Below are 15,833 nucleotides of genomic sequence, written 5' to 3'. Positions count from 1 at the left end.
TTATTACATAAGGAAAGAAAATCTTATTCTTTTCCTCTCTCTTAGCCAGCTGGCTAAATATTAACTGATGCCAAATCCACAAATGGCGACTTTAAACCCTAGAATTGTACAACCAGAAGCTTAAAGACAGTGTGGATTTCCACCAGAATAACGTGCAGTTGAACGTCGCAGGACAAAACCCAGCCACAATGCATAACCGCTTTTGCACAGACCACACAAAATGATGACGCTGAAGAAATGCCTCTTCAAATCTCCATTTCTCATGGTTTGAAGCTAAAAATGGGAAACATAAAAGCCTAACCACTTTAGCAATTTCTGTGCTCTGGGAGGGTAGCAGGGGGAAGAGATCAGGGAATCATCTGGGCAAACCATGCAAAATGAACACCGGATCGTCCTGAATCAGAAAACGCCGAAGTGTTTTCTGGGTCCTAACTGATTTATTTTGCTAATCTCTTTTCTCAATTCCCCTGACGTTGATTATGTAGACTCAGAACTAGTGGGGGTGGAGTGGGAGAGGGAGGGAAGTAAGCAGGAATTGACCAATAGTGTACATCTTTACTTGGTTTTTTTCCAGGCTGTACTAGTGGGTGCCAAGGTGGTTCCAGGTAAGTTCCAGGAATGCATCATCAATTCCCTTTCCAGGGCTTCTCCCTGATTGTCTGAGAGGGTAAACCTCAAGTGCATAGACTTGACTTGTTCATATTACTCAGTCTTCTACATGGCATCTCACGAACTGGCAGGATATGAATGCGTGGAAAGCTGGCGTGGCATGGAACTCAGCAGCAAAACACTCACAGAAGAAAACAAATAAATTAAACACCTACTTTATCTTTTACAGCCCCATAGCTTCTGTTTACTGTATGACAAACATGACTAGTCCAGCTTCTCTCAACCTAACCAGAATGTGTGCAATACGAGTAAAGTGCCCACAACAGGCTATGGAAATGGCTTCCAGAGGTAGCACATACATGTTAGAAAAAAGGGCGGGAGACACCAATTGGCTTAAATCTTTTCCACGTTCATCATGGTGGCGTGGGGGCAGGAATAAACAGGGCTGGTGGGGGGAAGGAAAAAGAAAAATCAATGCACCTGGTAGGTAATATCATAATCAAAGTTTCACTGTATTTGCTGACTGGTCTGAGTTCCATTCTGAAATGATCATTCCCTCCTCAGTTTAGAAAACATTCATTTGGCGAAAGCAGCATTTTGATAGATGTAGAAGGAAATGAGTGAATTCTGAAACTGTGTCCCTCCTAGGTGGGCTGTATGGAAACCTAAGATCTTGAGGTTTCCAGAGTAATATTCTCCATGAACTTTCTCTTCTAGCATATTCCAAAGCAGGAATGGTGAGAGGTCAGAAGGTCGAGCAGAAGCAGGCAGAAACCATGCCCCAGGCAATTTAGTGATGAACAAAGTTATATAGAAAGAATACTGGCACAATGGATGGATTCTAGTCCCTTATCAGCTACTTAACTTCCTGTGTGAGCTTGGGCAAGTCCCTTCCCCTCTCTGGGCATGTTTCCTCTTTTTATAAAATAAGGGATTGGACAAGCAGATCTTAAGGAACCTTCCAGCTCTTAAATCAGTGGTCATCCCACCTAGTTCCATCTTGGCTTGACTGCAAACCATTTCAAAATCTACTGGGAAATCTAATTATCCAAAAAAGTAAAAAGATTTCATGTATTTAAAGGTAATGAATCAAACAATAACACATGCTTATCTGGTATAGATTTAGCTGCAGAGATGCTCTGCAAAAAATCAGGGGAAGATATCCTGAAGAAAGAGGTATTTTATGTAGGTCAGAGCCAAGAGCGAGCACAATTTTCTTGGGTGACTTCACAACCACATTAGGATCTATTTATTCCTTCATTACTGTGTAGGTCAGGCACTCTGCCTGGAGGGGATGCTGTGTAAGCAGGAGTGACTCATCGGCATTAATCTCCTTCTACTGTTTCCTGGGGGTGAGGAATGAATTGTTGGTTTTACTTTGATTGTTTTTATGTCATTGCATTATTGAAAGTGTAGCAGCGGTTCTATTCTAGACCATTAGTTAGTCATTTTCTCTGTGATTCTTGCAAATGGATTTTTTACATAAGAAAAATACCAAAGACTTTATTCTCCAAAGCAGCCTTAGTGAAATTCATTTATTTCAAGACCACAGTGTGGATAATGCTTCCATGAGTAGGTCTGACTAAGACATAAGAAGAGGAGAAAAGCTGAAAAAAAAAATCCGTGAAGTGTATGCGTGTACTCAGGAAGTTTGGGAATGAAAAGAATCTTTTTTGTTGTTTACCATGAACTTCGGAAACACTGACTCCTACAAAGAAGTGGACTGAACACAACTGAAACGAGTAAAAAGATGTCTGCGTGGATGATATGGTGGACACACCAATGCCATATGTTATCAGAAACTGTGGACACAGAGATTTGCTCAAATGCAGATAGTGCAAATATGCTTTTATTTCCCATGGCCGCTGCGCACGCGGCCACGATCTGATTGAAACAAAAGAGGAAAGTCATTCAGTTCTTCAACTTTAAGCTTTGGGTGTCGGGTTATTGTATTCCCGGTGGGATGATTCTCTCAGTTGTGGGAACTCTGGGCCAAAGCCCACATGTCAGATGAGAGGAGAACCCCAGGGGGAAATGAAATGTGACACATTTTTCAAATCTGAGTTTAGTTCCGGAAAATTATAACAAAATACTGGGGTTTTTTTTCCCCCCTAAAAAAGCACAGTTTTGCTTCAAGTTAATAGAAATGGCAGTACCAAAATAAAGTTAACTGAACTGGAATAATATATGGCGTTTGGTGTTTCTGTAATATCATCAAGATCAGAGACATTGGAAGGTTGGCCTCTCTGGCAGGATTTTTTAACAGAGTCCTTACCCTGAAACCTTCACGTCAGCTTTCCTCAAGAGCAGCCTTAGGAGTGCAAGCACATATTTGTATATAGGCCCATACACACACACTAATATAATTTATACACAAGAACTAATCTACTTTCTTCTCCTTCTTTCAAACTTAATTGCATTTATAGTGATGATGCTCCCAGTTTAAAATAACACATAACTTTTATCTGCATTATCAAGAATTGTGATTATCCAGCTGAAAACTTTGAAAGCATTATATCTTATTGTTTTCTCCCCACATTTGTGAATTCTGATCAAACCTCTCAATATGTCTTGTTCTAGAGAACAATGTACCAAAATACTCTTCTTTTTGTCTTTTTATTTCCTGATTCTCAGAACAGAGGCCAATTTCTGCAGCAATGTTAAAATTGTAGTTACAGCCAGGAATACGTACTGGAAAACACAAAAACAGATAATCACATTCTCTCTAATGTTTGCACAATGTTAACTTTTTCCTCAACCTATAGAACGGAACGCAAATATCCTCATATTCCTCTTCATTGATCTTTCTCAAACATCATAAAACCCAACTATATTATATTGGATGCATAACACAAACAAACAAACAAACAAAAATAACTGCGCATACTAAACATGTTACCCAAACCTAATTTTATAGCTGAAAACCGGGCAGCTTATTTTTTTTAAGTTGATTTTAAAGGCTTCAGCCCATTTCCTTATTTGTTTAATAATATTTGTTCCTCTTTTCTTTTGCCTAAGACACTAACTTTCCCAACAATCATAACTACTATTTTCATTTCCCCCCCACTGGCTCGAAATTACATGCAACAATGCCTCTTTGCTTGTTGCCAGTTATTAATACTGCAAAGACCGACGCTGGAACCCTTGCCAGGGCACAATACTGCACAAAGCCGTACAAGGTGGACTGTATAACTTGCTGAAATTTTTCTCTCCGTTAAAAAAACTTGGTGCGTGTTCTCGGTCAAGAATGCAGGGACCCACTGCCAGGGTGATCGGTCACCTCTCAGAAACAATTTCTGAGCCTTTCCTTTTCACCCCACGGGGGCTGAGCTTTCTTGTGACAGTACGACTCGGGGAGAGGTTCTCAGCGGAAAATGCCGCGTTTGCTGCTCGCTCACCCCGGGACCCTCGGTGCAGACGCGGGCCCAGCCAGCCACCCTCCGCGCGGTTCCCGAACACACAGCGCGCAGGCGCCGAGGCGCATCCCCTACACTTGGGTCTGGTGCTGGGTCTCCACAAAGGGAATGTGAAGGCTGGCGAGGCTGAGCTCCCCGACGCTCTCATAGTCACTCATGGCTACTTCGGAGTCGTCAAAGCCGCAGCTGGCTGACACATCCGAGGACGAGGTGCCCCTGGAATTGTGCAAGGAGAGAGACGCACTGTCTGCTGGGCCCGCTGCGGTCTCTGTGCCCTGGTTCACGCTCACGGCAAAAGTACTGAATTCACAGGTGGCGGGCGGGCCCACCAAATCCGTTTCGTTTGGGAAGGGGTGGGGAGGGAGGTACTGGCTGGGATGGAACTGGGGCCTTCTCCTGCAGTCTGGGCTCAGCGTGCTGGCCAGGGAGACGGGCTGGGAGGGCGGCAGGGCCTCGTACTGGTCCGGGAAGTCCTCTGGCAGGGGTGGGGGCAGCTGGTCCTGACTCAAGAACTCCTCCTCGTGAGGGGGTGGGTACTCGCTGTCGATGTCATAGCCGCCCAGGTAGTAATCGCTCTCCAACTCCCGGGTGCTGCCCTGGTGTGCGGAGCCTCCCTCCTGGTTCTCATAGTTGGGTACCTCTTCTATGTCTGACAGGCGGGCCCCCGGCATCCAGTCAGAGGTGTCCCAGTGATAGGCTGTGTGAGAGAAGCCGTGACAGTTAGTTTCCTCTAGAATGGAGTTGGGCGGGGCTCAGAAAGGAGCAGGCAAGGGACCTGACATGCAATTCTTAGCATCCAGGAGACCCTAGGAGAAGCCAGGGTTCCCTGCATGCTTTTTACAAGGGGCTCGTAGGGGCCAGCCATGCTCTGGCCCAGGGAGTACAAGGTGATGGCAACTCTGAGTGAGGATGGTGCCTGGTTGCTGCAGAACTCAGCCATGCCGTTAAGTGTTGGCCAGTGAGGGCATGCCGAGGAAACACGGTTCTAGAACCCCTTCCCCCCATCCCCTCTTCCCAGCCATGGGCTAAGTGCAGAGCCAGGCTGGCAACATGCTCGTGGAAGAGATGCATCAGTGGTCCTGTGGACCACAGGAGGCAGGGAGATGTGCACGCAAATGGATGACTGGCTCACGCAGGGGAGAGGCTGGGGGATGGGTGCTGGCAGAGCGTTCACCTCCGGTACCAAGCACACAGGACACCTGGAACATGCAAAATTCAGATCAAAGGAACTCAGAAAGGATGCAGGGAGAGGGACAGGGTGAGAACAAACTCAGCAATTCCAAACGCATGAGTAGCATGTTATGCTGGGGGCGTAGCAGAGTCACCTCGGTTGTAGTTCTGCCCTTGATCCATGACAGACACTGTTTAAACACAAAGCGAGAAATGAAACTGACAGTCCAGGGCATGTGAAGAGGGTGCAATAGAACATTTTAGATGACTTTAAAAAAGCTCCTGTTTCTCCCTGTTGTTATTTATGAAATGAACAGATAAATCCCATCTATACCAGGCCCTAAGAGTATTAAATCACTAATAAAAGTTACCTGATTGAAATCAATCTCCATAATATTGTAGCTTGGAATGATTTTTTTAAATATTCCCAGCTCACAGTAGGTCAATACAAGTTGAATATAAGAATGAATTTCGTATTAATCTGGATTCTAACCAATTAAGCACTCTTCTCTTGAAAGGGATTTTATTTAAAAAGTACCCTACATATTTATTTATTTAAAAAGTTATGAACTGGATTTTATTTTATTTTTTTCAAAACTGTAAAATTCACTCTGGAGAGAGACATCCAGTGTCTCATTTGAAACCACCTGCTTACTGCCCCCTCTGTTGCCAGCTGATTAAAATCACCCCTAGATCATAAAATAAATAAACTATCAGGCTATACTGAACAGCCCAGAGAATATAGCCAACATTTTATATAATTGATAAATGGAGTATAACCTTCAACAATTGTGAATCAGTATGTTGTACACCTGAAATTTATAATAATATTGTAAACCAACTATATCTCAATAAAAAATGAAATAAAAAAATAAAATCACCCCTAGTTCAAACTAACAAGGAAGCAATATTTCTAAAAGGATAACTCTGCACAAAGAAATGCTATGGAAGAAAACAGTAAATACCTTCATTCTCTATAGTGTCAACTACATTGTTGACAAGCTGAATGACAGTCACTATGGATGCTTGTGGCCAGGAAAAGAAGACAGGAGGGAGGGGAAGGACAGCTTCGGGTTAGTTATGTATTTTAAACATACGTTCACTTGTCTTAGCAACAACAAAGGCACAGCATGCAAACACCCGAACGAAGCTTCCCACAGTCCGTCCACTGGACCCCAGTGGACACTTTAATCTCGGGGGCCTGAGGATTCTTGGAATCGATGGGAAATGGCACCAAATCCGAGCCCAGTCCGCCTGAAAGGCATGATCGCCAGGAATTGCTGGGTAAATTCATACTTCATAGCCCAGTGACTCAAGCTAGGAAGGCAGTGGCTAGTAAGCTCATGCTAATTTCTCATTAGTAACTCCCAACACCTCTCTGAGGAAGACCGCACTCTTCCCAGGGCTAATTACTCATCTTTCAGCCATGCTGCTCTGAGCCACTGAAGGAGCCAGTGATTAAGGATAATCTTTGCAGGACTGATGGCTCCACACTCATATGATGCCACTGATCACCTAGAATGATCCGAGACCCAGCTCGTACTGGTAAAACATAGATGGAAGTCAGCATTTGGCCTCTGAAATAGTCAGAATCTGGGAAGGAGATATCTGTGCTCATGTGGGTTGCCTTAGCACCTGTATCAGTAGCTTGTGGAGAGGTGATCAGGCTTCAAACGAATTTTTTGAAAATCCCTAACACTTTAGGAAGCCTGCTTGCATCAGGACCAGCCCAGAATGCGACGATGCAGGGCCTGGGAGACAGTCCGTCAGGCACTACCGCTGGGGCTGCTGCCGGGAGTCTGGAAACACAGTGCTCTCGGGTGCTTCTATATAAAATGCAAACCAGCAGCAGCTTTGCTTCTGGGGATGAGGAAGGCCGTAAACACCAAGGCAAACAGATCTGGAGGCTTGCCTTTGACCTTCCAAGATCGCTGGGAAGAAATCCACCGTTACATGGTTTGTTAATCCAGCCGTCAGATTCACTGAGGTTTCTGCACCTCTCAGGAGTGCTGGGCACCGGGGAAGAAGGCGGAAGAGATCTGGGGGTGATGGCGGGGGAAGAAGACTATTTGACTTCCATGATGGCTTCTATGGCCTTGGGGCTCTCCTGTTCCTATACTTACCTGGGGGGAAAAGACTCCATCATTTTCATTTTTTACTTCTGGGTACAAAATGCCCAGCATAGGATTCAGTGCTCAGGAGAAACTCAGTAAGGGGTTAGGGGCTGAATGATTACATACATTAATAAATTGCTGATAAATAGGAAAATGATATAAGGCATAGACTAAGGGAAGGCTGCTTGTCTCTGTATTTGAAATTATTCTTGGCTCACCACCCTAAGGCAAACTCTCACTGTTTTATGACCATTTCTGCTCCCCTCCCTTGCTCTAGGCAGACAAAACCATCCTCCAAAGCTGGTTCCTCAGCTCAGAAAACCCAATCCAGCATTAGCACCCTCTCCATAAACATGGGTTCACAAGAGGTAGAGGCAGCAGCTTTGGAATGTCAGTGAGGTCCATGAACCCCATGGAATTGCACACACTTTGGGTGTACGTGCATTTTTTTCTAAAGAGCTGATCCATCATGTTTTAATAGCTTCTCCAGAGACCCATGACCCCAAATGATTATAAGGGGGATTCAACTGAACGACAGCAGCACTCCTGTGGGAAGCAGGTCTTGTCTCTGAACTACTTCTAATGATGGGGAGGCTGGGTGTATAGTGGAGTGGCGAGACTGTCATCAGTTAAAATTAAAAAAGGAAATAAATCACACTGTTTGCTAGGGAGTATCATTTGGGATGAGGTAGTTCCATCATGAACCAAATCAAAGAGGACGCATTACTGGAGGTCTGAGGGAGTCTCGTCCACCTCTACCCCAGGTCCCCGCCCGCTCACAGCTTCAGTTCACTGAATGCTGCTTCTTCAGTAAAGACAGCCACCAGTGGAGTCCCCCGAAAAGCTGTGAGCACGCGCAAAGGCCCATGATCAGGTCAGGAAACAAAACAGGTCCCATCACCTTCCTCTCAACCAGTGACCGCCAGCACAGGAGACAGAGCCCACCCGCGGGAACAAATCCGATGACTTCTTACCATTGTCGTCGCCAGAATCCGACTGGAAGGAGCTCAGGGACTGAACTTCCGAGTTGCTGCCTTTATTACTGCCTGCAAAGCAGGTCACTTCTCCCGGGTCATCATCCCCTTTGTCTTCGGGGACAGCCAGAGAGAAAGCAGAAATGACACCGTTTACCTTGTGCATATTTCCAGCCCTGTTCCCTGCCAGAGTTCACTTCTCGGGGCGCTTGCATTTGCTTAGAGAAAATAATTTAGCTCCACAGGAGAAAATAGATTGTGCCATCGGGGGCAAAGGTCTGTCAATCAAGTGATTTACATTATGGATTCGAAACCCTTAACCCATGGTAAATGAGCTTCCAAAGAGCTGACAGCCGGAAGTCAGTGTTCCCTCCTCAGTGGGAAGCGACTCAGTGAAGAGTGAAGCGAGGACCAAGTGGCTGGGTTGCTCTTTGCCATTCAGAGTTAATTTAAATCATTTACATGAACCGATGTGGTGTCAACACCAGGTTAAATGAGATTACTTTTAAAATAGGGGTATAAATATTTTATAGGCAAGGATGCCACTACACTTCTCCGAATTTCCGTGTCTGGGGAGCACGTGGAGTACTCAGCTTTGCCTTCCAGAGGGCAGTGTCACACCATTTTTGGGAATTAACAGCAGTCGGCACTGGTAGAAGGGCAGTCGGCGGTGTGGATGTGCCCTTAGCCACACACTTCCTCCCTCTTTGCTGGACAAAGACAGCCTGAACAACATGCACACACATTAAAGGGCTACTTCCTGATCTGATGGACTAAAGGAAGCAATAAAAACAACCCATATCTTCACAGTTGTCAAGTGAAAAATGAATCAGTCGCCTAGAGATTGTCTCGCCGGCTGGCTAGCTCTGCCTTGGTTAACAAAGAAGGAAATGTACTCGATAAAAAGTCAACAATACTTTGGGGGGACATGTGAGTTTTGGCCCTAGGTGGATTCTGGAAATAAAGCTGTCACATTACAAAGCGGGAGGAGGGAACTGATCACCAGGAAAAGCTTCAAATCATCACATAACGTGATGGTATGAAGAGACGGTGACTTACAATTAAGGGAACAGTTGTGCTTCGTGACTAGAGAAATTGGTCTTTCTTCCACAAAGGGTGATGCTGGTAACAGGCACTGCAGCTCTGCACCTGCTGTCAGATGCTGGAGCCACAGCAAAACCATGAGTTGGATGAACAACTGAGATAAGTGGAGAGAGACGCTGGGGAGAAATTCACCTCCCAACAGCAACAGCACCGAAAACATGATGAGCCCCGGAAAAGCAAAAGGTGGGCACCAGGCTTAGCCCTGAACACATGGAAGGAAATGTCGAATGATCCAATCTGGCGGCTACAGTGCTGTGCACAAAACTCTCTTTCTCCACTCCTCCATTCATTCCAAAGGTTTTCTTCATTGCTAAATAGAAAGAGCCTTTCTATCAGTCAGGGGATGTGCAAGGCTGTAGCAAAGTCAAACTCTACACATAATTTGAGAGGGAATATATTTATGGTTAAAATCTAAAGTCAGCGACTTAAAGTGGTCTACACAAAGGCGGAGTCAGCAGAGAGCGTGGTTGGGGCGACACTGGAATAGAATAGAGGCTCTCCTCCATCATCAGGAGACCCTCTCCCCTCCTGTCCCTCTCCCTCCCCCTGCCACACCCCGTTAAAGTTCCAAAGAGTGGTCCTGGTAAAAGCCCAGGCTTTGGACTTTTACCAGGTTTGAATCCTCACCCTGCCCTTTCCGAGTTACTGCTCTTAGGCAAGTCACTCATCCCCTTCTCCCACTGGTGCGCGTGTGGGGCAGATGTGAGGATTTAAGGAGATGACTCAGCACACAGCAGTGGTGGCTTTTAGTGTTCATCTGCTGCTTCTGTTTCTCACCACTTCTTTGTCCTTAACCCTTGCATTCTGGACTCCATCTTGAGGACTCACTGAGACATTCTTGAGATCGCCAAGAAACTTCTAGGCATTAAGCACAGAAGTGCTTCTGCTTCTTCTTTTTTTAAAAGACTGTGTCCTCCTTGAGGTTTTATGGTGCTCAGCCCTGCTGACCTTTCTGAGAGGCTTCGGCTTAGATGTCCCTTTCGACTTTCCCTGCACGCTCTCTGTTGGTGGGTGTTGGTTTCCCTTCCTGGCCCCCACCCTCTGCCCACCTCCCACATATGGGCATCTCCAAGATTATTTGAGAGGCCCAGAATGACCATCCTCTCTCTGCTTTGCTCCCCCAGTGAGCTCACAATCTTAGAGATTCAACCATCTTACATGCAGCTGGCATCCAAACTTTCACCTCCAGCTTCTCCTTCCTCTTAGCGCAAGGGGGCTGGGCATGGCTCAGTGGTAAAGTGCATGCTTAGCATGCACGAGGCCCTAGGTTCAATCGCCAGTACCTCCATTAAAAACAAAAACAGAAAATCCCAAAACCAACAAACAAAAAACCTAACAGAGCCAGACATCCCTCAGGTGAACCCTTATGCGTCCCCTACACTAATTGAGCTGCTTCTTGTTCCAGAAGGCCCTCTCCAGTAGTTTCCTACCAAATCGTACTTATGCTTAAAGACACCAGTAGGAATGCCGCCTTCTCCCATGGAGACACCCTTTATCTCCTTGGCTGCGTATGCTTTTTAGCTCCATTGGAAACCAGCCTCCCGGCCACCCTCTACCTCAACACATATCATAGTACCGTAACCCCAGGCTTTGGAAATTCTTGCTAGCCAGGGTGTCACTGCTACTCAAATATGAAGCCATTAGTCCTGATGCAAAGTCACAGGATACAAAAGAGCTTGCTTTATTTCATCCTGAGCGACATTAGGGCAGGGAAAACAAGGGCCGTCTCTCACCTAGATGTTCAGTCTGCTTTATTTCCTCTTTGGTCCTGTTTAGTCTCTTCTCCACAGATCAACCAAAGGCATCTTTTAAAAATGTAAATTAGTTCATGCTACTTACCTGCTTAAAAATCTACCCTAGTAATGCTGTTAAAATGTATCCACTCTCCCCTGTTGCTCACTGAGTTCCAACTACGTTGACCTTGTCTATGTTCCTCAACATACCAAACTCCTTCCTGCCTCAGGGCCTTTGCACTTGTGGCTCTTCTCCTTGTCTAGAATTCTGCTGCATGAGGCTAAAAGGAGAGGGAAACACTAGCATCTGACCTGGACCACTTTTCTTGCTTGTGGTTCACTCTCTTGTTTCCTGGACTCTGTATTCCAGCCAGATAGAAGGACTTTTCTTCCTCTACATGGAATACCCTCCTTTCCCCAGACCTTTAATCTACCATGGTCCAACTCAAATGTCCGTCTGCTGCCCTCAAGTCTTCACACTAAGCCTAGAAGTACTGTCTTCTGACCTGTCAGAGCACACATGTACATCGCTTATGTGGCTACCCTGCTTGTTGTCCTGCCAACGTGCACTACTATTAGAACTTGGGTTTCAGAGGCTGGCAGCCCTGGATTGGAGTACCAGCTGCCTCTTACTAGCTGTGTGACCTTGGGCACCTTGTGCATGTTCTCTGAGCCTCGTTTTTCCCATCTGTAAATGGGGATAAGAAGCAGAGCCATGTTTCAGGGCCGCTGTGAACATTCAGAGCGAGAATATGTCTTCCTGAGAGCGCTGTCCCCATGGGGCTGCTCTCCCTTCCCGAATTCCCTTCTGGTAAACACTAGTGGCAGAAATAATGATGAACTACTGTTCCCTACTCACTTTCCGTTCCCGCATCCCAGCCGTTCTTCCGGATGGAATCGCAGTCGGAGCGGCAGGGGGACACGGCGGGGAGGTTAGGGGCCACACTGCACACCACCACACCGCGCCTGGCTGTCAGGATGCGCGGGGACTCGGGGTGAAACGTGGTCATCTCCTGGTGCTCGCCGCCCAGCCCGTCCACGATCTTATCCAGGTTGCTCCTGGAGTCGCTCTGGAAGCAGGGGGTGTAGGCCATGGGGCGCACGGGGACCTGCGGTGGCCCCACCTCCTGGTAGACGTTGCGGCCGTCCCCGCCGCCCCGCAGGTTCCGGAACGGGACGCCGTTGCTCTTGTTGAGCAGGGCGGCCGTGGCGGGGTCCTGCACCAGCGTGATGTTGTTGCGGGAGTAGTTCTTGCGGAAGACCTTCTTGCGGAAGACGATGAAGAGCACGATGAGGACGAAGATGACGAAGAGGACCACGGCGATGCCGATGAGCTCCTCCTTGCCCACGTAGGGGTGGCCGGCCTGGATGTTGGGCACCACGACCGGGCGCAGCCCGCAGTACTGGCCCACGTAGCCCGGCGTGCAGTTGCAGAGGAAGGAGCCGAACACGTTCACGCAGGCGCCGCCGTTCTCACACTCCTCCCGCTCGCACTCGTTGACGTCCTCCTCGCACCTTCGCGACAAAACACACGAAAGCCCCCTCTCAAGCATCAGGACCTGCGGACGCTTGATTTTTAAACTGCCGTCTTTAAAAGAAACTAAAGCACCTAAAGGGTCCCTGAAGCAAGTCAAAAAATGATGAGGTGCAGCGTGTGGGGGAGGTGGGTGGGCATTTTCGTGCCCACCCGTGGCCCCCAGTCAGCCTCCTGCATGGGGGTGCTTCTCCCAATGCAGTCTCTCCCAGATATCCTGACTCGCCCTGGGTCGGGGGGAGGGAAGAGGCTGTTGTGGGAGAGAAGAGAAGGCACAGGAAGAGAAGGAACAACAGATGCTGTTGAAGACGCACTGGTCTCCAAATCCTCGCAGCCAGATAAATTTCAGAATGTAAAATTTTGCAGTTTTAGAAATGACATACAGTCCATCTTTCATATTATGTAAAATACCCACCCACCCCAGGGGCTGCTGCTGGCATGGGACCCATAATCAAATATACCAGTGTTTCTACAGTAAAACATATGGCTATTCACACTAAATGAGAGAAATAAAGACTAGAAATAGACTCAGAATGGGTTTGGCTGGTTTTGCCACCAAGTTAGTTTGCCACCAATTTATCCGCAATCCTTTCAGTTCTCAGCGCTTTCAGGGATTGCAGAACTGCAGATCAAGAGCTGTGAACATACAGACCCTATGTAGAGTTTCCTGGGAGGAGATAATCTAGTTCTGAAATTCTCCTCCAATGGATACCATAATTTTTGGTCTCTCTGAGAAGCTGGGGTAATAGGGCATACATATGTAGGTGATGGGTGGGGGGCTACCTGGCAACGTATCTTCTGGATTCCATGCTTATGTTATAGGCTAATGTTAAATGCAGATTATCAGGAAAAAAGGATGGAAGCATTCTAATGAAAAAATGAAATCAGTTTTATTCTCGTTAAAGCAATCCATGACTTGCTTTGAGTATAATTATGAGGCAAAAATTTAAGTCTTACTCTTTCTTAGTTTAACATTATTTGAGAACATGGATCTCTCCTTCATCTCCGCCCTCTACTTCCGCAGTTGTTCTGATACGTTCATTTAAAAGGCCCGGTCACCTACATCTTTAGTAATCTACCTTTTAAAATGTAGTCAAACGTCCCTAATTTGAGCAGATTGAGGCCAGGTCAGCTGGAAATTGGTCAGAATCACAAAGTATTTAAAAATAAATGCAGCTTTATTACTTTAAATTACATCCAACGATTCAAAGTCAGCTAAGTACTTCCTGGTAAAGTCCTCAGGAGATTTGCTTTAATGAATATGTAAGACTGATCGGTAATTAGAGTATCACTTGCTTGAGATTACATATATATGTGTGTGTATATATATATATATATACTTCTAAAACCATCAAGGATGGTTGAAAGTGGCATTTTACTAAGAACTTAAAACATTCCCTTTCCATTTGGCTAACACTTTAATTTCCCTCATTCTTGGAGGGAAGAAAAGATTTGCAAAGGAAAGGTAAGTTTCAGCTTCTGAGAATGATCATAAAATGCTAGGCAGCAGAGTCCAGTTAATGAGTTCTGGGGAAATGGACTGTTATGTCTGCCTCGGAATTATCCTGGAAATATTAGGGGGCATAGACGACTTTCTTTAAAAAAAATTGTTCTCCTGATTACAGAACACATGGTAATTGTATGTAATTTAAAAAATATAGAGAAGTATAAAGTAAAATATATAATTTACCCATAACCTCCCTATCCAGAGATAATTCCTGCTAACATTTTAGTCACTTGTAAGCACTCTTTACCTAACTATATTAACCCTCTGCCTGTCCTAACAGTGGTGAACATTTTACCCCAGTTTGTTGTCTACTGTTTTGTCTTCTTAGCAACAAAAAGCAGCGTAGAGAAAGATTAATTGCACAATCTCACTTACGTGACTCCAGTGAGCCCCACTTTGCAATTGCAGATAAAAGTGTTTCCTATGGGGTCGCAGGAGCCTCCATTCCGGCAGGGGTTTGGGAAGCAGGCTGTGATCTCTGATTCACAGTTTCTCCCGGTGAACTGGGAGAGACAGGTACACTGATAGCCTGGGGAAACAGAGGAGCTCGTCAGCCACCGATGCCACTGGTAATGCTCAGAGTGCACGGACTCGACCGTAATGTGGCCTCCTACTTCCTCCCTACCAAATCTTAGGCAGGACCAAATTCCAAGGAAGATTAGCAAATTGGTTATTTTGAACTTGGAAGACATCTTGCCACAGAAATGCCAAGTTAACGGTTTGGAACTCCTATAGTCCACAAAAATTCATCTAATTAGCCACATATATGAATGATAGTGAGAATGGTAAGAGACATCCCGGGAACAGATCCCAGCGACAAAGACCAGGATGGGGAGAAAGATGCCTTCCCCACCACACTGCTCCTGTTAAGAGGCAGGATGTCTCCACACAGGAGTTTATCACAGGTCCTATGCTCATTTCATTAGAACACATTTTACAGTAGCTTCCTGAGAAGGGGTTTATAAGCAGTCAGTGTTGTGACACCTTGCATAGCTGAATGTGTTTTTACTCCACTCTTACACCTCTTTGATAATTTGAGTATGGAATTCTAAGCAATTCCCCCTATGTTACTTTTAAGAAATCCACAGTTGTTTTGGTTCCTGAAGTTTGCATGTGACCTGGTTTCCTTTCCTCTCTAACAACTTGGAGAGTCTTCTGCCCCGTTTTCTGAGCTTTCAGAAGAACTTAAGTGTGGGTTTTTTTCAACCAATACTGGGTATTCAGTGGGCCCTTGCAATCTGGAAATTCTAACAACTTTGGGAAATCTTTAATTACTTTATCGATGATTTTCTTCCCTTTGTTTTCTCTGTTCTGTCTTCATGGAACTTTTAAGGTTTGGATCTCAGATCTTTTGGATCTTAGTTTTATCTTTCTCTCTTATATTACACGTCTGTGGGTTTTTGCTTTACTTTCTGAGAGAGTTTCTCACCTTCTGAAACTTTTACTGAGATTTTCATCTATGTTGTCATTTTCCAAGGCTCTTAATTTGTTTGCTGAGGCTTTATTTTCTTAAAACACATAGCATCCTGCTCCTGTTTTGTTGTTACAGCTTGTCTTAATTCTCTGGAGATATTAATAATATGTTAATGAAACCTTCTCCTTGCATAGTTTCCTCCAAGTTGCTTTTCTCCATTTCTGTATTTTGGTCTCTGTGAAGGTAGATTTTATATGT

The 15,833-nt window shown here is 45.6% G+C and overlaps 1 protein-coding gene across 4 annotated transcripts in view; it reads right to left on the bottom strand.

The window, feature by feature from the left end:
* Positions 1 to 1,726: 1,726 nt before the first annotated feature.
* Positions 1,727 to 15,833, bottom strand: part of FAT3 (FAT atypical cadherin 3) — a 613,920-nt gene continuing 599,813 nt past the window's right edge. For 3 of the 4 annotated variants that reach the window (XM_031460537.2, XM_064492802.1, XM_064492803.1), the window contains 6 exons: positions 14,537 to 14,690; positions 11,980 to 12,635; positions 8,284 to 8,397; positions 6,161 to 6,220; positions 5,351 to 5,386; positions 1,727 to 4,722 (listed from right to left, as the gene is read on the bottom strand). In XM_031460537.2, the coding sequence (XP_031316397.2) occupies positions 4,097 to 4,722; positions 5,351 to 5,386; positions 6,161 to 6,220; positions 8,284 to 8,397; positions 11,980 to 12,635; positions 14,537 to 14,690 (1,646 nt within the window). In that variant the 3' untranslated portion in view covers positions 1,727 to 4,096. The remainder of the gene's footprint in view (positions 4,723 to 5,350; positions 5,387 to 6,160; positions 6,221 to 8,283; positions 8,398 to 11,979; positions 12,636 to 14,536; positions 14,691 to 15,833) is intronic. The other variant, XM_031460538.2, reaches the window with a different exon arrangement.

This window comes from Camelus dromedarius, chromosome 12 (assembly GCF_036321535.1).
Source record: "Camelus dromedarius isolate mCamDro1 chromosome 12, mCamDro1.pat, whole genome shotgun sequence".
Lineage (NCBI taxonomy): Eukaryota > Metazoa > Chordata > Mammalia > Artiodactyla > Camelidae > Camelus > Camelus dromedarius.
This window is presented reverse-complemented; position numbering and strand designations above follow the sequence as displayed.